The 23,922-nt window shown below is 48.1% G+C and overlaps 2 protein-coding genes across 7 annotated transcripts in view; one reads left to right on the top strand and one right to left on the bottom strand.

Moving 5' to 3' along the window:
* The first annotated feature begins 8,326 nt into the window (after nucleotides 1-8,326).
* SKP1 (S-phase kinase associated protein 1) lies at nucleotides 8,327-16,589 on the top strand. Of its 2 annotated transcripts, none has more exons than XM_072347879.1 (6): nucleotides 8,327-8,700; nucleotides 10,939-11,035; nucleotides 12,929-13,002; nucleotides 14,205-14,348; nucleotides 15,010-15,150; nucleotides 15,329-16,589. In XM_072347879.1, the coding sequence occupies exons 2-6, from the start codon at nucleotides 10,939-10,941 to the stop codon at nucleotides 15,362-15,364; spliced, it is 492 nt and encodes a 163-aa protein (XP_072203980.1). In that variant the 5' UTR covers nucleotides 8,327-8,700; the 3' UTR covers nucleotides 15,365-16,589. The 2 variants fall into 2 exon arrangements, with proteins under 2 accessions (XP_072203980.1, XP_072203981.1); XM_072347880.1 differs by lacking the exon at nucleotides 8,327-8,700 and adding an exon at nucleotides 10,483-10,620.
* Nucleotides 16,590-18,036: 1,447 nt separating this feature from the next.
* Nucleotides 18,037-23,922, bottom strand: part of TCF7 (transcription factor 7) — a 56,199-nt gene continuing 50,313 nt past the window's right edge. For 2 of the 5 annotated variants that reach the window (XM_072347874.1, XM_072347875.1), the window contains exons 10-11: nucleotides 23,335-23,407; nucleotides 18,037-21,130 (exon numbers count right to left, since the gene is read on the bottom strand). In XM_072347874.1, coding sequence (XP_072203975.1) covers nucleotides 20,830-21,130; nucleotides 23,335-23,407 — 374 coding nt within the window. In that variant the 3' untranslated portion in view covers nucleotides 18,037-20,829. Of the gene's footprint in view, nucleotides 21,154-23,334; nucleotides 23,408-23,447; nucleotides 23,577-23,922 lie in introns of those variants that run through there. The other 3 variants (XM_072347877.1, XM_072347876.1, XM_072347878.1) reach the window with 3 other exon arrangements.

The raw sequence follows: 23,922 nt of genomic DNA, 5'->3' as shown, positions 1-23,922 counted from the left end.
TGAAAAACTAAGAATAAAACCAGTTTTCTAAATATTAAAGGAATAACTTGAAATTCAGTACTATGTGTATTGCCCAGGCTTCCGTTACAAAACTAAGTGTGATTTGTGTTAACTTCTGTTTAAAAGCTTTCCTTTCTCCCAATCTGGATCTGGTGATGATTTTGTTCAGAACACATTCAAATGTTCTGCATTATTAGGGCCCATGCTTGCAACTTCTTACTGGACACATCTTAAAAGAGCTTAGGCTGCCTGTTCGAATGGAGGCCCCTTGCTATTCAGACTGTTTAAAATACTCTGGCTTTTGGTCTCAGTGTGACAAAACAGAGGAGTGTTCTTTCTTACACACAGCAATGTGTGCAGGTCTGCTTTCACACGATTTTTTTCCTTTTCTGAGGTTTTCTCTTGCAGGGCTGCTTAATAGTCAAGCTTTCAAGACACTTCTGTTCACAATTCATTAATTCACACCTTTTCTGGAAGGCTTGAGGGGTTACTTTTTTCTTTACAAAAATTCTACCTTCAGGTAGAGCTCCAGACTGTTTCTGGAAAGCTCAGTCCTTCTAAGTGTGACCTTTACAGGGAGAAGAGCATTCTAAAGCTAATGCTCACGTGGAGGTGTTCCTTTTGTTGTTTTTATCTCGTATGTTGGGAGCTTTTGCTTTGATCACTAACAAAAAGAAGCTCCTTTGCTTTAGATAGTAGTTCATTAAGTTCCCTTTCCTCTCACTTGCCTCTTGTCCTTTTGCAGATAGAACTCTGTACCTTCATTGACACAATTCCATCAATGATTTGCCCTACTGCCTTTGGCACGATGCCTCCCCTGCTGCAGGGGGAAGCAGTTCATTTGTTCCATTTCTGTATGCAAATACAAGCAGTTGTGAGTGAAGTCAACAGAGTATGTTGACAGTCACTCCAGATTTTGCACTCCATGGTTATACTGTGACTGGCCATTTGCAGGCTTTTGTGTTTAAGAACATCACACTGTGAACAAGCAATGGTTGTTCTGATGGGGATTAGCAGTGCTGTTTGGCAGCCAGCTAGGTGAGATTCAAGAGAAGAGAGAAAACTTAAAATAGAAATCACAGAATCGTAGGGGTTGGAAGGGGCCTCCAGAGATCGAGTCCAACCCCCTGCCAAAGCAGGTTCCCTGTACCAGGTCACACAAGTAGGTGTCCAGGCATGTCTTGAATATCTCCAGAGAAGGAGACTCCACAACCCCCCTGGACAGCCTGTTCCAGTGCTCTGTCACTCACCGTAATGAAGTTCTTGCACACATTCGTGGAGAATTTCCTATGCTCCAGTTTCTGGCTGTTTCCCCTAGTCCTGTCTCTACACACTGCTGAAAAAAGTCTGGCCTCACCACTTTGCCCCCCACATCTCAGATATTTATAGACATGGATCAGATCTCCTCTCAGTCTGCTTTTCTCAAGGCTAAACAGACCCAGTTCACTCAGCCTTTCTTCATAGGGGAGATGCTCCAGGCCCTTCACCATCTTTGTGTCCCTCTGCTGGACTCTTTCCAAGAGATCCCTGTCTTTTTTGTACTGGGGAGCCCAGAACTGGACACAGTACTCCAGATGAGGCCTCACCAGGGCAGAGTAGAGGGGAAGGATCACTTCTCGATGTAAGCTTCACTTCAACCTGTGATGCTGCTGTACATAATCAGGATTTCAGTTTGTTTCACAGATCAGTACTGACCTTTCCTTCTGCACTGCAGAGACTGGTAGAAGCTTTGGAAAGGTGATTAAGGAGTAGCTCAAAGTCCTGTGTTTTTATCATTCAGTGATGTTTGTTTCCTGGGTTAGTATATCAGCTTGAAGTAAACGCCTCTCATCTGTTCTTTGAACTAAGGAATCTTTAAGTCAGAATCCAGGTATCAGTACATACACCCATACACAGGAAAGCCTTTGGTAATTTCCTTTTTGAAAGGGGAAGATGGAAGGCTTTGGGACATACAGATTTGCAGGTTTTCATTCCTTCATTCTCTTACTTCTTTGCCTGCCCCCACCTGCTGCCTGTCCCTTGGCACACCCCAGTGCTCAGCTGTCCTGCAGCGCATCCCACAGAGCCCTGCTGCCTCAGCTGCCGTGGCTGATGAGAGCTGCAGTGTACAGGTGCCTGTTTTCTCCAAGGTAAATGGACACTTGTGCTTGTAGGCTCAGGCTGAAGCCAGATAGTTTCCAGCTGCTCACAGCTGCATACAAGCTCAGCACTGCTGCTCTGCTGTCTTAGGTCTGACAATACCTGTAAGGTTTCTTGATGCACAGGCAGGTGAAGATGGACAGAACTGGGTACCTTGTTGTTCCTTGTCTGCCTGGATGATGCTTCTGCCTTGGAGAAGAGGTGGGGAGTGTACCTATTGCTGATGAAAGCTTCGACGTTTCATCTGATTGTACTCCAGTCTGGTTACTATCAAAGGTCAGCCTGGATGTTTTTTCAGTTGCTGAATGTCACATTGATAAAGATTGTATGGTGAGGGCCTGGGACAAAGTCTTTCCTCTGGTGATTAGAAAGTTCAGTCTGAATCCTAAAGGCCAGCTGTACATTTTCTCACGGACAACACGAAAATAAGACATGGAAGTGCTCAGTATATTTTTTTGCATCTTCATTGTAGTTCAATAAATACATCCCTGTGTTCTTCCATTCTTACCTCTTCATTTCCTTACTAGCACCACCACAAGTTCCTGCTGTAGGAGCTGTGATGTGGAGCAGGACAGGGCTGAAGGTGGAAAGCACTTGTTTGTTCTGGAAAAATGGTCTGTTCTGTAAGAAGCAGCAGGTTATCGAATGGCTGCTCTGAATTGCAAATTAAGCAACACCACGTTCAGTTCACTCAAGGTGTTGTTCTGTTCATCCCTTGCTTGTATACCAGCCACACACTTTTTAATTGCTTCTTGCTTTACTTACATGCTGAGAATTTGTGGCAATTCAGGATTTGTTTTATTCATTTCCAGTCTGTACAACAGAATTGCTACTCTCTGTAGGTTGCTGCAGTTGTCATGCCCAGACACACAGTCTGACTGCTTAGCTATGGCTGTACAGCGATGCCTGCACTGTATCAGTTCTCTGCAAGTTCCAGACAGGGTAGTTTGGAAACAGGTTAAGGATGAAGTTAAAGTCACATTGGGCTACACAGAAATCTTTCAGGACACGTGAACACACTGAGAAAGCCCTGCAGAGTAAGCAGCTGAGTCAGCTTACTGTGGTTTTTTAAGGTTCTGGTGCTTTAACTCATTTGGCTGTGCTCCTTCTGGATGTGAATAAAGACAAAGTGTTCTCTTGAGCAAGGGACCAGAGTTCTTTGGCATATGTACAGGAAAAAAAAGGCTGAAACAACGCTTTAGGTTTTAAATTAAGCAGTGCAACATGTTTTAGCCCTTTAAAACCTGTGCTGTAGCTTAAAAGTGTTATTCCTTAAGGTGGGTTGAGAGCTGCAGCACCTGATCTCAATTACTGCATGGTAAGCAACTGCTTATAGCTGAAAGTGAAACTGCTTCTAGTATATAAAACACAGACTGCTAATAGTATTTAAGTGCTTACATATATATTGCTGACATACAAAAAACTTAAAAGCATCACTTTTAGAGAAGAAGGGTGCTGTGGTACTGGAAAAGATCAACTGTGGAGAGGCTCCAGAACATCTCTTCTGGGAAGGTTACAGGACTAGACCAGAAAAACACACCTGAGCTGCTTCAGACTGAGATGCACCCCAACCTGCATTCTTGTGCTAAAAGCTGCATCTCAGCTGCAGCACGTGAGATCCACAGTATTTGTTTGTCCCATTACCTCGTCATCAAACTGCTGTGAAGATGGCAGGACTTTGGTTTTGGTTTGCAACATCAACTGAAGATAATTCAGGTGTGTCCAGTGGTCTCCAATCGATATCAGCTCATTTCTGCTGGTTTTCTGCTGGCTGCATTGTGCCACCTTCGCTGCCTGGGTGACGGAAGAGGGGCGGCGCAAACTGAGGTGAGCATCTCTGGTGGCAGCTTTGGGGTGGGATGGATGAGAACCATCAACACTGCAAGCAAATGCAGCGTTCTGTGAGATGGTATACATCAAACTAAATGTTTGTGGTCCTCTTACTGACTTCTCTATTTCTCATCAGATCACGCCTAAGTGCAACTGTTCTCTTTAAAACAACAACAAAACAAAACATAGGAACTGTCTGAGATGGGATGATACATTTAAATACGAACTGCTGAACTGTCAAACAGGACTCTGCATTTTAAACCAGTAATCTCACATTTGATGGAAAGGCTTTGGCCTGCCTTCCTGCTGCCTGCACTCCTCAGGCGGTTTGAGACCACCACCACCGTGCTGCTTGATTGTCAGACTTGGCCAAAACCCGTCTTTATTGTAGCTGTCGGTGTGAGTTCTGCAGAAATGAGGAGGCCCTGGAGGAGGGCTGCTGGGAAGGAGCCTCTGCTGCTCATTCTGTGCCTGACCCACTTTACAGCCAGCTTTGCTCATGCTCTGCCACTCACTGCCTTTGTCCTCAGGGAAGCGGGACGCTGCCTGGTGCTGCCCTGGGTTTGTGTGAGATGTGTTGGCTCTGAGAGGCTGCTCCGGCTTCTCCTTTTCAGATATAAAATTCTGAGCTCTTGATGTTAATCCAGTGTTTGCTCAGCCAGCTCAGCACGTCACCGCACTGTCACTTTTCCACTGCATTCTCCTATCAAAATGTTTTCAATTAACCTGACTTGTGAAATGTTCTACGTTTATTCCCATGGTCTTTGAAACCTTAAAGCCTCTGCTTTTTATTGTCCCTGGCACCAAGACCAGCCCACAATCAGCCTTTTGGACTTTGAACAGCTGGAAGGCTGTATAACAGCATTGTGCAGCCACAGAACTGGAGCTGAGGGCACCTCTGGATCCCTCTGTCAGCAGCAGGGCCACCAGAGTTGCTGCCTGGCACTGTGTCCTGCTGCGTTTGGAGGTCTCCACAGAGATCCCAGCACCTGTCTGGGTACCTGTGTCCATGCTTCACCAGCCACACAGTAAAGAAAAACCCTGTAAAGCCAACCCAGTTCACTGAGATATCACAGTCGGTGCTGAAAGGTCTTCACAAACTCACAAATAGCTGCTTGAAGCTGTTCTGAAGGCCAGTTACACCAAGTCATTCTTGTTCTGTTCTTGCTCTGGCAGCCACGTGTTTCCCCACAAGCCAGCAGGTGCAGCATGGCCCCACATCTGTGCCATGGGGTGGAATTAAGCAGCCTTCTAACCATGCTGGAAGCAGCGAGCTGCCACACAGCAGCATCTCCTTCCCTGTGCAGAAACAGGGACTGTAGGATTGGAGTGGTCCAAATCATTTCTATGGGTGCTAGGGCAAAAATGGAACAAAACCCAGCATGTCCACATAAGATGGAGGTAGACCGCAGATGAGGCTGGGAACAGCATGCAGCAAATATGCTTGAGATAGGCTTGCTTCTCTTGAATAAGTTTCCCCTCATCTTTTCTATGCTGCCTCAGATCCTCATAATTGGGCAAGGAGAGCACAAAAGTGTCATCTGATGGAGAAGGAGAAGCTGATAAAGAAATAAAAATTCCGTTGATATTGCCTGAGATAGTTTGGTTGAGTTTTGTCAGCCTACTGCTGTTATATCATCTGAACTGCAGGCTCTGCCTTCCTCAGTGCCTACCCACTACCTTGCCTTGCAGGGACACAACTTGCACGGAAAGCAAGACAACTTGCTCCTGTTGCTCGGCTTTTGATGAAGTGGAGACACAATTTTTATGGAATTTAGTGGAGACAATAATTCTCTTTCTTTTCTGCTGCATTGTTGCAAGACTGCTTTAAATAACACTGGCACAAGGAGCCCAGCAGTATTTTTCCAGCATCTGTATCAGACAAAAAAAAGTGCTCGCTTGCTCTCAGAAATGCTCCCTACCTTCTGCTTTCCTTGAAGAAAAAAGACCACTTTTGTGAGTCTGACTGCCTGTGCATACAGACCAGCTGCTCATCCAGGCTCAGTGCTCACATCTTGCTTCCCAGCAGTGACACCAGGCTCTGCCACAGCAGCTGTGGTCTCCTGGAATTCAGCCCTTGCAGGCTCACCTTCCCTTTGGTCAGCAAATGCAGACTGAGTCCTGTGATGATTCCCTGCCTGTTATTGGTGGAGCAGAGCTGAGTTCTTTCAAGCCTGCTATCAAAGCCTGGGCTTTGATAATCCTGTGCAACACTTGTATTAAAAAAATACTCATCTTTTTACATTGTGTTATCTCCATAATCTCTAAATTACAACCATCACTAACAAAGAGCATTTCTCTGTCTATAAAAGTAGAGTGGAAACTGGTTAGTTTTTTATTGGTTTTGTTTGTTTGTTTTTTGGGGGTGGAGCTGAGGGGTGGGAAGGAGGCACAGATAAGAGAAAATGTTTATTTTTAGCTGAACAGCCAAGAGGAATAGCTACAAACATAGTCCAAGGTTCTGGACTAATTCAGCGCTGTGCCCAGGAGGCTGCTCTCTGTTGCTAACGCCATGTTCAGTGTCAGAACTCCCTTCCCCCTATGGCTGCGCAGCTGCTCAGCTGGCTTCTGCCCACAGCCCAGTGATGCTGCAAGAATGTAGGTCAGAGCTCTTCTGGATCTGATAAGCGTTAAATTAAGCTTATGTTGATCTTAGTTGCTCCAATCATTTCATGTATTTGCTATAGCGTTAAGCTCCCCCCTTCTTCTGAATTCTCAGTGGTAAAAGGTCCTTCATTGTAACTTATCTGTGACTGATACCTGGTACTATTGCCTTTACAACTCAGGATGGTAATGCTTAGCTTTAGGATTATTTGCATTGGAGCGATTAGCTGTGCACATAACAAGAGATTGGTCTCTTTTTTCTTGTTGTTGTTTATCTTGTTCTTTGCTTTGCAGCTTTGGTGAAGGATGAATCTTCTGTGTTGCTAACACTGACAGACTTGCAGGACAATCACCAGCAGTGGCTTTTTTCATGACAAAGACAGCAAAAAGCATTCAGACTAGCTTTGAGAGATTCCCTACGTGATATGTAGGGCACAGTGGGAGGTGGCCTTCACGTGATTACAGCCTATCTGTGGCAGCTGTCTGCCACTTCTTACAGCTTGGTGTTTTTGTTGCTTTAACTTTCCCAGACTTCTAATTCAACAGATACACTCAAAGTCCACTGCAAACTCAGTTTTCTGTGTGGCACCTTCAGGGAGTTCTATCAAGTGTAATGCTTAATCCCTTTGAATTATAAAGCAAGCACAGCTGATGTTCAGGCACAGAACTTCGTCTTCTGCCTGTTTCTAGGTTCTATTAATACGCCTTGTGTGGAAAGCAAACCTTTCCACTGACTTTGATTTGCAGGGTGAGGGAATTTGTGCTGACTGATCAGAAACCTTCATCATGGGCAGCATCAGGAAAAAGTATTCCGGACTTGCCGATGTTTTCTGTAGGCAGTTTTCTGCCCCCACCTGATCCTCTAAGTCAAGGAGTATCACACAAAGAAAATAAAGGCAGTGTTGTTTCTCATAGTGTGGTGAAAGCCATTCTTTACAGTAAAGCTGTGAGATGAAGGGATTTTAGAGGAAAGAGGTAAATATGTTGAGGTATATTTGGGGTATGTTATGTGTGCAAAGGCCCTGCATACATAAATTTATATTATACACACAGGACAATTAAGTCCTAACAAACTGCAGACAACAATTCCCCAGTTTCTACCAGCAGGATCCCTGAGGAACACATCAGTGATGTGCTGTGTGTAAGCAGCACCTGCCGCCTTCAGCTGTGCACTCACCTGCTGTGAAGGGCTCCATGGAGATGAGCATCCCAGGCACAGGAGCTGAGACTAGAAGGCACAACTGAAGATAATTAGAGCAGGATTAACTCCTTTCTAGATCAGTTTCTGAGGCTTGGATGTATTGCTTGGTCACCTTCAAGCATACAGTAATTAACGAGCTGCTCAGCACCCCAGTGCTGAGAAACACAGTTCTTAGGACTAATTTCCACCTCCACCAGTGCTTTGAGTCCTCAGACACCCATTTGGGGGACATGACATAATGTGGCTTCACGTTCAGCTGAGCCGCACGGCCGGCATCCCGCTGTGTGCGGCCCATCCCTGCTCCCCCAGCAGCGACCCCCGCGGCCTCCGCTCTCCGTGCCCCAGCCCGGCCTGCTCCTCGCTGCCTGACTGGCTTTGCTAAAAACAACAGCAGCGATTCTGAGCGAAGCAACTGCGATAACGGCGGGCTGTGGCCGGGTAAATAACTGCCCTAAAGTCCCGCACTCGACGTCCCGACCACGTTTCACACCGACAGCGGCGCAGCGCACACGGCTCATCCCGGCCCCGCCGTGTGGTGGCGCCGCAGCCGTTGTTCCGCGCGCCGCTCCCCGTGCGCTGCGCGCTGTGCCGTGCGGCCCCGTCACTGCCCGAATAGAACCCACGGTTTCCATCGGACTTCCCGCCGCGCTGCCGCTCCGTTTCCCTCCTCCCCTATCCCAGCGGTTGCAGTAAGGAGCTGTTAGTCCCACAGTCGCTCTCGGAGCGGTTTGAGAGAGAGAAGCGGAGTACTTCGTTCAGGCGCTCAGTGCGGCAGCCCGGCGGTTGCGAGGCAGCGAGAGGCCGGGTCCTTTTCCCCTCCCCCCGCGCCCCTCCCCCCCCATAAAGCCGCCGCCGCAGTCGAGCCCCGAGCGCCGCCGTTACCGGGTCTGGTCAGCAGCCGCCGGACACATCGCCTGCGCCTCACGGTGAGGCCGCCGCGGGCGGGAGGCGTTGAGGCCGAGCGGAGAGCGGCACCTGAGGCGGCCCTCGTCGGGATGAGCTGCGGGGCTGGGCCGCGGGCCGGGCTGGGGGCGGACGGCCGTGAGGCTGCGGGGCGCCCGAAGAGGGATCGGGCCGGGGAGCGGCACCGGGCCGGGATCCTTAGTGCTGCGGAGCCGTGCGGGACGGCTGCGAGGGGGAGCGCCGCGCTGTAAACAAGGCGGGGCTCTGCCCGGCGCTCCTTCCCGCTCACCTGGCGGGCCGGGGGCTGAGCGGTGCCCGCGGGTCGCACACGGGCCGCTGTCGGTGGGCCTGGCCGCGGAGCGGCTCCTCCTCCGCCCCCCAGCTGCGCTGATCCGGAGCGGCGTTTCGGGGCTGTTAGTCACAATGGTGCTGTTCCCTGCGGCCTGTCAGTGCGCAGAGATCTATTACAGCAAAAACGGACTGAAATGTAGCAAACGGCGATATTTGTATCCGTAATACACTGCTTTGTCACCGGTAATGGCTAAGCTGATTTGATTGCGGCTGATGAAGGCTCGTACCGAGCAGGTACAGGCCGTGGTGGCAGCAGGTGTGGGTGATGCAGCAGCCTGCAGGCAGGCAGATATTCCTGCCATGCATCCCCGGCTCTGCTGTGCGGCATTATGTAATCCCAGGCACAGGCAGGGGGTTGGGAGCTGCCGTATGGAGCTGGGCTTGTGCTGAGTGCTTGCAGCCCAGTGTTGCAACAACAGATGCCTTAAATGCAAAATGTATGTCTTGATATTCCTTCCCCTCCCCCCTCCCTTTCAGAACGTGTTTAAGCTGCGGTGTGGGATTGTGCTTTAATTCTCACTTGATTTTTGTGGGTGTTAATGTACATGTGTATACCCTCAGAATGGCCATGACTGTGTCCTTCTAAAACTCCAATCCTAATTAGAAGCAGCACTGTCATATAGGGTTACATTGCTGCGTGAACATTAACTAGCTGCTTGCTCTGCCAAATGGAAATTAAAGCAATGAGGACTTGGGGCTGCTGTGAGCTGCTTAATAACATACTCTGGCTGGCCTTCATTGACCTCGATTTGTTGCAGTGCTGTCAGGCTCAGCCGTACTGAGGAGCTATAGAAAGCATCTGAAAAAGGGTAATGTATGTCTGGTCCAAGTGGTGCAGCTGATTCACTCCTGGTATTTCAGGTAGTGCTGCAAGGAGTCAGCACACTTAGCTGGTAAACTTGGCTGGGAAAGGACGTCTGGAAAAGGATGGAAATGAATTTGGAATTACATGAATCCGAAATTCATTGTCTCTGGGGTTTTCCTCTGAAACAACTTGCAGGCTGCATTTATAGTTATGTGCTGTAGGTATTTTCAAGCTGTTGTCTTGTGGAAGGTTATGGGTGTTGCACTGGCCTGCTGCAGAGAGATGCTTTGAATGGTAAAGGAACGCATCCCACGGGTGTTGGGACTGATTAATGCATTTCTGCCGTCAGGTTTGTTGTGTCTTTCGGGTCCCTTCATTTTAGTGTCTCTGCAGACCTAAAGCGCAGCTTCAGACACAAACTGTAACCTGGTAGCTGCTGTATCGAGTACGTTTCTTCTGGCTCTGAGTTAAGAGTATGAGAAGATGTTGTTCCATAAATGAGATTTATTAGTGGAATTCTCAAAGTCTGCTGCTCGCACCGTGGGCCTTATCAGTGCTTGAAAAAAACTCAGTAAAAAGTACTGAGTCATCTTACGCTTTCCTAATGTTAACGAAGTGCTGATGTAACTTCCTACTCTATAAGAGCAGTGTTCAGTGCTGATAGGGTTCCTCGTAGTGCTGTATTGCTTTCTCAGGCACTTTGTGAAGGAAGCGTTTGGTGCTGGGTACTCTGCTTTGTTTGGCTCCGTTTGGGGCGAGGGGGAGTTGGCCTGGAGCACATCTGGAGGTTCCTTCTGACTTCTGTTTTGTTGCTCTGTTCCAGGCGCTCTCATTTGGAAACTGCTTTGGGGATTTGCCCCTGGTTAAAACGAGCAGTGGCTGAGTTGGAAGACAGGCAGCGTTTTGGAGTTGTTGTGGAAGGGCTGTTTCAAGAGCAAGATAGCTCTGGTGTTGTGCTGTGTGTGAAAACAAATGAGTGGATTAGTAAAGAGTGCTTTTGTAAAGAGAAGCAGTGTAAATAGCGAAGGCAGCCTGCATCTTTGAATCAGCTGAACTTGTAAAATCTGTTGAACGTTGTGTGAAAATAACTGTCCTTCTCTTGCAGATGCCTTCGATTAAGCTGCAGAGCTCAGATGGAGAGATTTTTGAAGTTGATGTTGAAATTGCAAAGCAGTCTGTAACCATAAAGACTATGCTGGAAGGTAAGTGTGCAGCTGGGGCAGCAGTGCATGCAGCAGTGCTCTTGGGCAGGATTTGTGACAAGGGGGACAAGCTGGTGCTGTGCTGCAGAGGGCTGACTTGCTGTCTCATGTCACAGCAGCTGGAGCAATTGCTGGTGCAGCTTGAACGTGGTTTGGGGTAAATATTTTCTCTCAAACCTTGAACTGCAGTCTTCTTCTTAAGGCAGTTCCCAACAGGCTGGCAGGGTGTAAATCCCCCACTGCTTTGCCTACAGCTTGCTTCAGTTCTGTCAGAGTTAGGCAAAGTTTTGATGGACACTTCTGGTTTATATTGAAAGCTGAGCTCTTTTAATCGTGCAAATGGTTGTTGCTCTGTAACTGTCTTAAATTGAGAAGGAGGACATAAACTAAAGCAGGGAATGGAGAGTTGAAGGGAGACGTGTATTGTGGATTTACACAGTAAATTATTTGGTACATAGTTGGTTCTGATCTCTTGCTGACATGAATTTGAAACAAAGGAACTCGTGGTGGGGGAGGGGAGTTGCCAGATGGCTGCGATACAGAGCAAACTGTGTCTAATCTGTCTGGTGCAAGTCCTCGTTGTTTACTGTTTTCTTCCCAGTTTTTGGGCATATTCACAAGTTAATTTAGAAAACACCTTCTTGTAGATCTGGTTAAAATGAAGTCCTTGGCCGTGTATCTTTGGTTGTGACTCCTCCTATGTAAGCACAATAACAGAAATAGAGTTGAAATACACCAACCATTGGACCACTTTAGTTTTGATAATGAGATACTTTCAAACACGGTGAGCGACGTGAGCAGGAAGTGCAGCAATCAGTGGGAATACAGTGGGATCGTAATTCCTCTCCATCTGCTCACACACAGGCTGTGTCACTGGCAGTGTTTGGTGACACACAGGTACTGATGGAAGTTGTCTGTGGTGAAGGTATTGCAAGCTGGGCACCATCAGCCCAAGGCCAAAAGGCCTCTCAGTAATCTGACCGAGATCAGTCTGCTAACCAGCACAGAGAAATGGCATTCTGCTGTATGCATGTTTAAGCACCATCAGTTAATACACACTGCTTTGTCTTTTTGATGTGAATGAAGGGGAGGAGGTAAAAAGTGAGGTTGCATCATGAAACCCCCAAGGAAGCATTGATTTTCTGATAACAGATGAAAGTCCAGTTTTGGAGGGCTGGGGATGAGCTGAGCGGAGCTGACTGATGATGGGGTATTTCTCAAGGTATTTCCCTGTGCCAGCAACTTTGGATAGACTGCTTGGTGATGTCTTACACCAGGATCTGGTAGTATGTTCCAAGCATGCATTTGGAGCGTCCAGTAACTGGTAACATATGCAGTACCCTGTAATGACAGCATTTTGTTTCAGAATCTATGAAATCACATATTCTAAACAAAAAATAGTACTAATTGATATCCCCCTAATGACAGTAGTTGACTCGCCTAAATACAACAGCTTCAGTATTTACTGCTCCTGTGCAAGACAAAATATTGTCTGTGCTCACCGCATTAGGTCTAAATTCCTTTCTAATAAAAGAATGGGAGATCTTGTTTGGAACAGTTCGGTTTAACTTGTGGATTGAAAATGGTAAACATCCATAAATGTCTTCTTAAGCATTTTGTATTCCCGGAACCTGAAACTATCACATTCTGCTGTGATAAGGAACTGACTTAATAGACTGCTCATGCTCAAAGTATGTCAGCATCTCTTTGGAGGCAGCATTATTCAGCTATTCAGCTTACACTTAGTGGAACCCACAGTTCCTGCCTTAGCTCAGATCATTTGCTATTTGTTCAGCCTCGGTATTGTTAGAATAGTGAAGAATTAATAAAGCAGCGCAGTCTGGAGAACAAAGCTTTGGGCTGCTGATTGCAGAGTCATCTTTCTGCTTGTAGACTTGGGAATGGATGATGAAGGCGATGATGACCCCGTCCCTCTTCCAAATGTCAACGCAGCTATTTTAAAAAAGGTAAGGTACTGAGAAGTGGTGGTGCTGTGTCTCAGTAATGAGATGTGAAATTAATGCTGGAGTTAAGTATTGCTATTAAAAATATTTCCTATTTGCTACAAGTAAAGCACCATCGTGAGGTGCGTGAGCACAGCTTATCTGAGAGCTGGGAGGAGGCTCACAGCTCGTGGCTGAAGACTTACAGCAGTGACCTTCTGGAATAGCAGCTGGAGGCTGGGCAGGGTTCCTAAGGCGTAGGGGTGCTGCTGGACATCTGTGCTCCCAGGCATCTCATGGCTTTAAAGCACTGATTGTGGCTGGGTTTTGTCAGCTGAGGTGTCTTTTCATGAGTGCAAAATGTAAGGAGAGAGGTTAAAGGGCAGGCAATGGTTTGATGAGCATTTTGTACAGATGCTCTGCCTGTGTAGCAGTTAACACCGAGTATGAACAGTGTCTTGTAAGTGTTCTAAGCTTATAAATAGTCTGATTGTTGCTGGGACAAATAAGAAAGTGAAAAATGTTGCTGTATCTTGAGACTTTTTTTACTCTGAAATAGAAAACTTTGGGCCAAAATAAAAGCTGCTCTGTGTTGGGGTAAGCACAGGGTTGGGAATCATTTCCTAGTGAAGGTGTACGTAAATAGCTTCAGCCTTTGGAGATCCTTTGTGTTGGCAGCATGGAGCAGCATTCTGCTCAGAGCAGATACTTTTAATTATCTTATTGATGAGATGGGTTTTGTTTATTAAAAAAGCCCCAAAGCAGTAAAGCAGTTCTGTCTCAGAAACCTGAACTTTGCAGTGTGGTGACCCTGTCCTGTTGGTAGCTATCAAGTACTTCTCTACACCCTTCCCTTGCGCTGTATTCTGCTTACTGAGTGTAATTCTTCAAACAGTTCCAGCTCCTCAAAATGAGGTTGATGTTACTTCTGTGTGGTTCTGTCTGTGTCCGCACAGGATTTATTGTTAACGTGGGGCTGCTTTTTAGAATCCTGAGTATTTAATTGACTGGCTGCTGTCTCAGTTGAGCTTTGTGTTGACTGCTGGGTTCCAGGACTGGGGATTAGCTCTTCTAAGAGGCAAATATAAGATGATGAAACATGAACATGTGATTCTAATATCCATCCAGAGGGAGAAGTGCAGTGCTCCTAAAATAAAGATATGTTAGAGTTGGGGCCTAGTGAGAAAGTCACTTTTGTAAAAGTTTCTTACCAAAACTGTAATTAGGTGATTCAGTGGTGCACCCATCACAAAGATGATCCACCTCCTCCCGAGGATGATGAGAACAAGGAGAAAAGAACGGATGACATCCCTGTGTGGGATCAGGAATTTCTGAAAGTAGACCAAGGAACACTTTTTGAACTCATCCTGGTAAGTCTGTTGTGGAAGCATGAAGGCCGTGCTGCACAGCGACCTCTGTTTGTGTGCTTTACAAATAAGGCTCGATGCTTCTTATTCTAGTAACTTCTTAATGCAGAGAATATGGGGAGGGCAGCAGTTCCAACAGAGGCTGCTGGTTGAAACTGGTGAGTGGTAGATGCTCGTTAACATAAAGCTGGGCACTCATTTATGCTTGCTCATCTATCAGTTCCCATACTTGTCCGTAGTTGTGGCCCTTCAGCCGACTGTTTCACTTCCATAGCGTTTGGGTCTCAGTGACAGTTTGTTACTTGGGGTGGTTGTGGAGCTCTGCAGAAATGTGGATTTAAAAAAAGCTGGATCAGCATCTGATGTGATTCTTAAGCCCAGCAGCTCCTGTCTGAGCTGGCTGACAGCACTGAGGTGTCCAAGGTCTCAGCTGTGCAAGGTTCCGAATCCCTGTGTAAAAGGAGATGGGGCTTTCGTGGTGGAAACGGCTCCTGTTTGACAAGTAAACTGTAGACAGTTAATTCAGGTTCTAGCTAGAAGCTTTGCAGTGGTTTGGCTCTTTGTGGTTATAGCATTCTGCAGTGCTGGGAGCACAGCTTTAGTTGTACGTCTGCAGAGGCAGAAAATTGATCTGGAAGCTTTAAATTTGGAAACTGTTTTACAGGCTGCAAATTACTTGGACATCAAAGGTTTGCTTGATGTCACGTGCAAGACAGTTGCCAACATGATCAAGGGAAAAACTCCAGAAGAAATTCGCAAGACATTCAATATTAAGAATGACTTCACTGAAGAGGAAGAAGCACAGGTACTTGATCTGGGCGTAATTAGAATTTAGCTGTTTTTCTGCTGCATTAACGTGTGGTGCTTCATAATTTCACGTTATGCCTTTCTAGTAGGTAAACCCAAATGCTTATGGAAGTTTGATTTTCCCTTGAGCTTCTGAAGCTTGCTGCATCGCATTACCAGCTGCTTTGTTCTTCCAGGTACGTAAGGAGAACCAGTGGTGTGAAGAGAAGTGAAGCGCCGTGCCTGACACTCGAACACTGTAAGGATTGTTCCAAATACTAGTTGCACTGCTCTGTTCATAATTGTTAATATTAGACAAACGCAGCAGCAAATGAAGTTACGTTAGCAGGATATTGTTCCCTTTGCATGTGTAGTGGGGTTTTTTTTTTGAGTCTAAATTTCAATCTGCGTTTTTACTAGTGTGATGGGATGTTCTTTTTACTTTACTCTGCAACGAATAAAACTGAACCAAGTGTGGATTCTGTATGGAAAGTAGCACTTCAGGTTGTCATCTTCATTATACTTTTTTTAACTGTTCCAAGTCCAGTTACGACCTTAAGCATTGACTCCACCGTTGTAAATAAAACCACCTTCGCTTTCTTCCTCAGGAAGAACAAAGCAGTGATTTACAGGGTATTGGTGGCTTCAGGAAGGAACGTTAAATGTGTCTTGGGGAGCTACATAAAGCTTAGGAAAATAGTTGGATTTCTTACAAAAACTTTCTGGCAAATTGGTGTTACTTAAAGCTGTACAACTGCAAAGAAAAAGAAAAGATCTGTCCACTTCCTTGTCCCATTGGTCCTGTCTGATAAACCAGTGAGTAGTGCAGGATGTCACCTAGAGCTAAGCGAGCTTCTGACAGCAATCTTGGTATGCTTCCTTGAAGGCCTGCCTCCAGCTGGCAGCAGATGGAATGTGCGTTGCTTTCTGCACAGGGACAGGTGTGTTTTTATCCTTTTTCTTGCTGAAAGTGGGATCCAGGTTTGACCAAAAATAACTGACATTACCAAAGTTGAGATTACTGACCTGTGCATGCCATTAGTGGCTGTTTTTTAGGCAATTTTAAACTACCCTTGTGATGTAGCTCTTTAAAACCTGGTTTTCGTGTATCCATGGGAGATCTTTTTGCCTATGTATGTGATACTTCCGCTTGTAGAGACTTCTTATTGCATACAAAGCTAATGCAATATTGAGCTTGACTTCTTTGGACAAAGCCACTTGCAGTTAGTTAAACAGTAACTGGTTTCTTGATCTTTATTTTAATTTTTTTTACAGTTCCCTTATAGGGAGTAGGGGGTGGTTTTGTGGTAGATCTGAGGTGTGCTCTTAGCTTGTATTGCATTCCATTCTCTGTATAAATCTTAGAGTAGAATGAACCTTAATAAACATACTTATCTCACTTTAAATATCAGTGTTTCACTTCTGAATTAATAAAGGGCTTTTAATCTTGTATTTACAGACGGTTCTAATTGTTTGAAACTAAACCTGTCACTTCTGAGTGTGTGAGAAACAGTAACAGTGCTGAGGGAGCGGTGAACTGAACTGAAATGGTTCTGTGTTAAGTGGTGAGAATGCAAGCGGCTGGTCAGCCACAGCCAGCAGCTCCTCACGTTAAATCTGAAGCTAAATCCAGATGGATTTTTTTGATGGCTTATCAGCTTTGAGGTAATCTTGCTTTGATGTAACCATTAATGAAAGCATTCATAACTTGCTGTGAAGCAGTGCTCAGATCCATGCTTTGGAGGCAGCTGCAGGTCACATATGCTAATTCATAAGGCTGCTGGGCCTGGCTTTGTGCTGCTGATAGCATTGTCAGTGGGCATAAAATGCTCTAGTGTTACAGACTGGGACGTTCAAAGCCTGCCAAGCATCCTGTATTGTAAACAGCACAACTGTTAAAGTTCCACTAGTGAAAAGCTTCTGCTATCAGTGGTTGTGGTTCAGTGTTCAGCTTACCCTGGATTCTTACAAGAAACAAATCCATCTCTGTGCATGAAGTCAGCGCTCAGGATACGCTGGTTTCATCCTTGATGTGTCAGTTCTAATGCAGAGGCCGTAGTTGTGCTCAGTGGTAGAAGCCTGCAAATGCTTCCTTGGGGTGTTGGTCAGCAGCAGCTGCTGCCTCATGTGGTGCCTCCCTGTGCTGTAAGATGAGGAAGAGACAGGCAGTTTAGTTTGTCCTTCTTGTAGCCTTGCTTCTACTGTTTGCACAAAGCACTTGTGGCAAGAATTGCTAACTCTGAAAACAGCTTGCCTAAGAATTAACCCTTTGAGGTCGAATCCTTGCATGGTGAAGTAAATGGTGTTGGCTTCTGCTCCAGAATGGTGCCAGTTGGCTGCTGGTATGAGGAGTTTGCCCAGAACTGATGCTGCTGTGGCAGAATAGCATAGTGTGCAAAAGGGCTGGCTTTGTGCTCGGGGCATTACAAAGCTGTGACAAACTTTGATGTTAGGAGCCTCGTTCATTAGGCATCCATACAACTTGCTTTCTCTGGTTGGGATCCCCCTGTAGTGCTGGCTCAGGCTTTGCCCCTGTTCTCTGGCTGCCCGATGTGTATGGCAGTGCAAGGAAACACCTGTTCTAGTCTCTGGTGGTACAAGCTGTGGAGAGGGACCTTCTGCACGATGGTGCTGTGCGTACAGTGCAACTGCTGCGTGAGTTTTCCTCTTCAGCTTGAACCTGCCGGTGTCTCCTGTATCAGCAGGCAGCCGTGTACCTGCAAGGAGGTATTTCTCCTTCTTTATGGCTTACAGTTTCAGCCTCACCTACTGAAGGCTACTGGAAGTTATGCTATAATGCTTACACATAAAGGCACGAGATAATTCCTTCAGCTCTCAGAAGCAAGTAATGGACACTGCGATAGGATTCTCGTTTCCAGTGGCCTATTCTGAATAGCCAGCCTGGCAATTACTTTATTTATAAAGCTATAAACATATTTTTGAACATAAAAGCCAAAAAATACAAACTCGGTGAAGTAAAAAAAAATTACAACGAATGATGGATAATCATTGGACAAATGAAAGGACAGCTGCAAAACATTTATCCCTGCTACATACAGACAGTGGTTTTACTTGGTTTAACGAAGTGGTATTTCCATGATTCTACATTCAAACTGCTCCCAGGAACCCGAGTGTGTCATTGGAGAGAAGCTGAGATTGTTGTAACAACTGGAAAAACCAATTCTTTTTGCGATTAAAACCTTCAGGGCGATGTTTTCCTTCCATTAAGAAAGCGCACGAGCACAGAGTGGTAACACTTGATAGAGCACTGCTGAAGATTCCTTTTGGCACTGCTTTGGAGCTCTGTTTTGGCACTGGTGTGTGTAAGAAGCTGGTCAGCTCGCTGTGCTGTCTCAGCAATGGGCAGCTCTGAGCTCTCTTAGTTGTTTTGTGGAAAGAAAGAGGTTTTCTCAGTTGTGCCATAAAGGCATTCAGGGAACAGCAGGCTGAGGCGATGCCCTGTTGGTGTGAGATGTGTTCAGCACGTTGTGTACCTGCGTGTGGCTGTGGGAATGCCCACTTCTGTGCAATGGGTGCACGTGGGAAGGCAGGTGTCGCCAAGGAGGCCGTGCAGGAATTGAATAGCAGTGAGGAGCTGTAACACAGATGGGACTTTTCCCTGTCAGCATGCCCTGACCAAGGCAGGCAGTGCGGGCTCCGTGGAGGGGCTGCAGGTAGCATTGAAATAGATGAAGGGAAGTCCTAACAAGATCTGAAATGAATGAGGGCTGTTCAGTGCTACCCGGCCCTTGGTCACAGCATGCAGTTTAATACTGGTCAGGAATTCCCTGACATTTCCTCTGGTGTTACTCAGAGATGTCTGCTTTTTCTCTATACCCATCTTTGCTGCCGAGTTACATTTCATCCAGCCCTGAAGTACCAAGCAGGTATTGTGCTATGCCAGCTTTACAGCCCGTGCTGCCCGCTGACGGGCGCAGTGTGGCCCATTTGTCAGCTGTGGCTTTGACAGCAGTTGTCACCTGTCAGCACCTTACATCAGAGTGAAGAACGGTGAGCCGAGACTGAGCTGTTTTTTAAGGTTTACGTGTGTAATGTGTAGTCAGAAGAGTCAGTCAGGTCTGGGAATGGCTGAGCTGCGGTGCTCAGTGCTGGGCCGCGCTGCTGTGTGAGCTTGCTGAAATAACTTAAAGACGAGCGCGTGGTGTGTGAGCAAGGGCTGCATTGCTAACCTGCAAGCTCAGGGTGTGCAGCTGGCGGGCACTGCAGGTAACGCTGCTTCTCTAAGGCTTGGAACTGCTCTAAGTCTGTGCACGTCGCTTTCGTTCAGTGCTTCTGAAGTTACATTTACACAGAAGGGGAATAAAAAGCAACAAGTTTGGGTGGGTGCTCTAAGCTAAAACGAGTTAAAGATCTACGCTACCGTAAGCAGAAGTACCTAAGTGGGGGGATGGACCCAGAGATGCTGTGCAGAGCAGTGAGTGCTCTTGTTCTGTGATGTCCGATCTCTGATGCATCAACTTGTTTAAAAAGTGGAGTCCAATGGAAAAAAAAAAGCAAGTTTTTTAAGAAAAAAAACCCAATAGAAAAATATTTTTGTACGTTATAAAGGACATCTTCAGTCCCACGATAACGTGGCCACAAGATTCGTAGGCTCTGCTCTAAAACCTATCTGTAAAGTAGAAAAAATAGAGCCCTCCCTCCCTCGGTTTGTTGGCTTTTCAGCTGCCTAAAATGCGTCTCTTGTGAGCAGGAGATGCACACCGGGCCGGAGTGTGCTCTGTGTGCCCAGAGTGTAAACATGGGGACAGCGGGGCGTTGGGTAAGTCAGGAGTTACATCAGTCTGTAGAGACCAGAACCTGCCCACAGCTCAGAGTGTGATACCAGAACCTGGTCATGATTCTCAGGCTGGAGAGAACGGCTTCACGTTTGGCATCGTGCTGAGGGAGATCTGCTAGAAAAAGCCTGGATAAGCTCTTTAAAAAGTCAGGCACCAAATCAGCAAGAAACGTTTCTGCTCTTGCAGAGGGTAAAACAGCCTGTGGGCAGCGGGCAGGGCTGAGAGCGTGCGGCTCAGCTCCATCACACAGCCTGGGCTGTGGGGAGCAAACCCTGCACAGAGCAGTACCTGTCAACAGCACCTTCCTGCTCTCAACCAGGAAGTTTACAACGTACATCTCCTTTGTTTAAATATTTCTCTCTCATCCATTTCAGTCATTTCAGAAGCAAGTGTCGCTGCGGTTCAGTTTCAGACACAAAGGCTTTTACAAAAGGCTCCAGCTTTTCCAGCTCTGTGGCATAACAGCTACAGGAGGAGTGCGGCCTAAAGCAGCTCAGAAGGCGGAACGTTGGAAGCCAGTGTTAGATTGAGAGCACCTGCCACCTACTGCAGCAAGCTGGGGGGGCTGTGCTTTGTGCCACGCTCCTAGATAATGCAGTAACAAAAGAAAAACCCCAAACAAACCAAAAAGCAGCACAGGGCGGGGGCAAAAGCCTTATTTACTCATCAGCACTTCCAATTTTGGTATGTTTTGTGTTTGTTTGTTAAACCTTTTTAAAAATCTCTTTGCTATCTTTAACCGCCACCCTCCCCCCCACAGAACCCAACGAGTTTTCCAGCACCCTCCGGTCTTTGTTGCCTGACCGGGCAGTGAAACGGGGAACAGGGACGGGCCTCCGGTCCTTCGTGTGGCGGCGCAGTGCCGGGCTCTCAGCAAGCGCGGCTGGCGGCGGGACCCGCTACGTGCCCGTGGAAGCCGCGCTGCAGGCTGAGGGCTCTGCGGGCGCAGGAGAGCAGCCGGCGCTGGGGGTGGAGGAGCGGGCGGCAGCTGCGACGGGAGCGGAGACGGGGAGGGGGTCGGTGTGCGCTCTGTGCGTGGAGTCTGCGGGGGCTGCAAGCTTGTCTGAAGGGAAAGCGGAGGGTACGCGTTGGAGTGCGTCCGGGGGGGAGGGAGGGGAGTCTATAGCACTTCCATCGGAAGAAACTGGGCTGGCACAGCGTCCTTCTCCTTGTAAGTACCGAATGCACTTCTTTTTCCTCCTACGAACAGTGAAGAGAGTTATCTGTAAACGAAGGCTGAATTTAGTCACCGAGCGCCGAGCGGAGCGCGGGGCGGGGCTGGGAGCGTCACGGCGGGGAGAGACCGGCCGGCAGGGGACGGAGACCGGCAGCGCCCGCCAGGGGGCGCCATCACGGCGGCAGCGCTCCGGCCGGAGGCACAGCGAGCCGGGAACAACGCGACCGAGCGTTTCTGCCTGCGGCAAGTTTCCCAGCCCGGCCCTCGCAGTGCGAGCTGCTTTCCTGCGCAGCAAAAGCCTCCGCCCATCCATAAAGCCATCCGTGGCTTCTCCGGGCTGACGTGTTTGTTTGCCGCCATCTGTCCCTTCAGAAGCCGCGATACGAGCACAAAATGCCACGCACAGAGCAGGAGAGAAAGCTCTGGCAGCAGCACGTGTGCGGCCCTGCAGGCAGGGCTCTGCTGGTACGGGCTTCCTGCAGCGGGGCAGTGAGTGCCCGTATTCCTCACATCACCTGCTCTGCATCCTCTGCAGCAGCTCAGGGAAGTTCCAAACCACGGAGCACCGCGGGTGTCACCTAACAGTGGTGAGGGAGCAATTCCCTGCTCCGCGCACTGATAAAGGCAGCACGGCCACAGCAGGCAAAAGGAACACCTTCCTTCTGCCCCGACTGCCTCAGCTGAGCAAACAGCCCATGGAGAAGGCGCTGATCAGGCACACACCTCTTTAATCTGCCTCGTGAAGAACTGCACAGTGATGGAACATGCATTAAGTAGCCCAGTATTAAACACTGCTTTGGCTGCGGACAAGAGAAATGGCATTACTGCTGTCAGTGACATCGTTAGCTGGGGTGACCCCATTAACACAGCACAGAACACAACAGTGCAGCTGGAAGGAACATGGAACACTACGTGGGCTGCGGCCTCCCAGAGCAGCCAAGCCCAGGATGAGCTGCATTTCCTACTGACAGTTGAGGAGCTGCAGGACAGAGAGCCTCCATCACCTCCTTGTAGGATGGCAGAAACCTATCAACCAGCTGATTCGATGTGATTTAAAATGATGGAGAAGCAGCAGATTTGATACTAAAGCTTGCATGGCTCCTATCCAGCTAAAAGGATGTATCCCTGCCCCTTAGGAACCACAGCACCCTGCAGCATTTCGTCCTGGCGTAAAGGTGAAACCTCCAGCCGGCAGCACCCATTTGTCACCAGTTACTGTTGTAAGCTCAGGTGGGAGCTGCGCTCTACAGGTGTTTGCAACCACTGCAGGGAGGACAGAAGCCCTTGAACTGGCAGCAGTCCATTAGTACAGGCAATTGCGGGAAAGATGTGTCTAAGGAGGCTTGGAGAGGCAAAAGTGAAACAAAAAAGCATGCTAAGGTCTACAAACTCAGCAGGCTGCGTTAACTGGAAGCAATGCAGAGAGTTAGAGCTGAAGCTGAATGAGGAGAGTTCAAATGAAGTCACAGAGTTGGCATCATTTGGAAGGGACCTTTAAGGCCATCTGGTCCCGCTCCCCAAAACGAGCAGGAAACCCACAGCTCCATCAGTGCTCACAGGCCTGCAGCCTGATCTGGGCTGTCTGCAGGGATGGGGAAACCTCAACCAAGGGATTCCTCAACCAAACCTCCTTGCTGATGCTCAGAGCTCTGTGATCTGCCGGGGCTGGGAGGCATCAGTCCTCACTCAGCCCACATCAGCCACGAGTGACCCCACACTGGTTGGGATCTGCTCCGGGATTCAGATTTGGATGGACTGAATGACTTCAGGCTGCAATAAGCACATTCGTTTGGGGTCATGCCCTAGAAACACAAGGTGTGGAACATTTGCAAACCAGCTCCTTGCTTGGGGTTTTCCCACCCCATGCTGGGTGCTGCAAACCAACAAGGTGCATCTCGACGTAGATGGTTACCTCTAGGGTAAATAGGAAAAACCTCAGGAAAATTAGCAAAGACCTTCAAGACTCCCAGCCGGCCCTCGAGGGGGGTTTGTAAATGGGCGGAAAGCCCCACACCACAGTCACAGAGGCAGACCTGGAAATAAGCTTTTAACACCAGAGATGCTGATTGGCATCACACGGCCACTGCCCGTGGCAGCTCAGGGACAACAGCCACCATGGGTGCCCTGAGTGAGCCCTGAGGAGCATCCCTGTGTGTGCAGAGGAGCAGAGAGCAGTGCCAGACCCGCAGCCCAGGAGAACCCCGCGAGGTGGAGATGTGATACACACCTGCACGGGCCGCACCAGTCCGTTTGTTGGTTGAGGCCAAAGCGAGCTCTGCATTTCTTAGGAGAGGCAGGATCTGAACACAGAAGCATGCGTGGCGCAGAATGGGCAAGGCAGAGGCACAAAGAGGAGGAGGAGCAGGAGGAAGAAAAGAGGCAACATCATTTCAGCCGCTTAACACACCACTAACAGACTACAATCCCAAGTTTTGTTTCTGCAACAGAATGGTGGTGGCACCATTTCTCCTGTAAAAAAAGTGATCGTTAGGGAAAAAAACCACATCAGTGATCGCAGTGTTGGGGAGGGGGGTGTTGGGAAGCAGCACCCAGCTGGGCTGCAGGACACTGCCAGGAAATTCACAGCTTTCTGTGACACCTCCACGTTCCTAAAGGCTGGGAAAGCTGCCAGTGACGGAGCTGCTGCCTGCAGTGCTCCTTACCTGCTCCCTGCGGCGCCTAACCGGGTGCCAGCGGGTGGGCTGCGGGCAGCACAGAGGAGAGGAAACCTTGCAGAAGTGCTGGAAGGCGGAGGTGGCCCCGCAGAGAGCAGCCCTGTCTGCGCAGCTCTGCCCTGCAGCCCCTGGGGTGGCCT

This window comes from Excalfactoria chinensis, chromosome 13, assembly GCF_039878825.1.
Source record: "Excalfactoria chinensis isolate bCotChi1 chromosome 13, bCotChi1.hap2, whole genome shotgun sequence".
NCBI lineage: Eukaryota > Metazoa > Chordata > Aves > Galliformes > Phasianidae > Excalfactoria > Excalfactoria chinensis.
The sequence above is the reverse complement of the archived record's forward strand: the minus strand, read 5'-3'. Positions and strand labels throughout refer to the sequence as shown.

Coding starts and splice junctions, on each gene's coding strand:
- SKP1 (XM_072347879.1), top strand. CDS start 10,939: ATGCCTTCGATTAAGCTGCAGAGCTCAGATGGAGAGATTTTTGAAGTT. Junction 13,003..14,204: donor ACGCAGCTATTTTAAAAAAG/GTAAGGTACTGA, acceptor AACTGTAATTAG/GTGATTCAGTGGTGCACCCA. Junction 14,349..15,009: donor CACTTTTTGAACTCATCCTG/GTAAGTCTGTTG, acceptor ACTGTTTTACAG/GCTGCAAATTACTTGGACAT.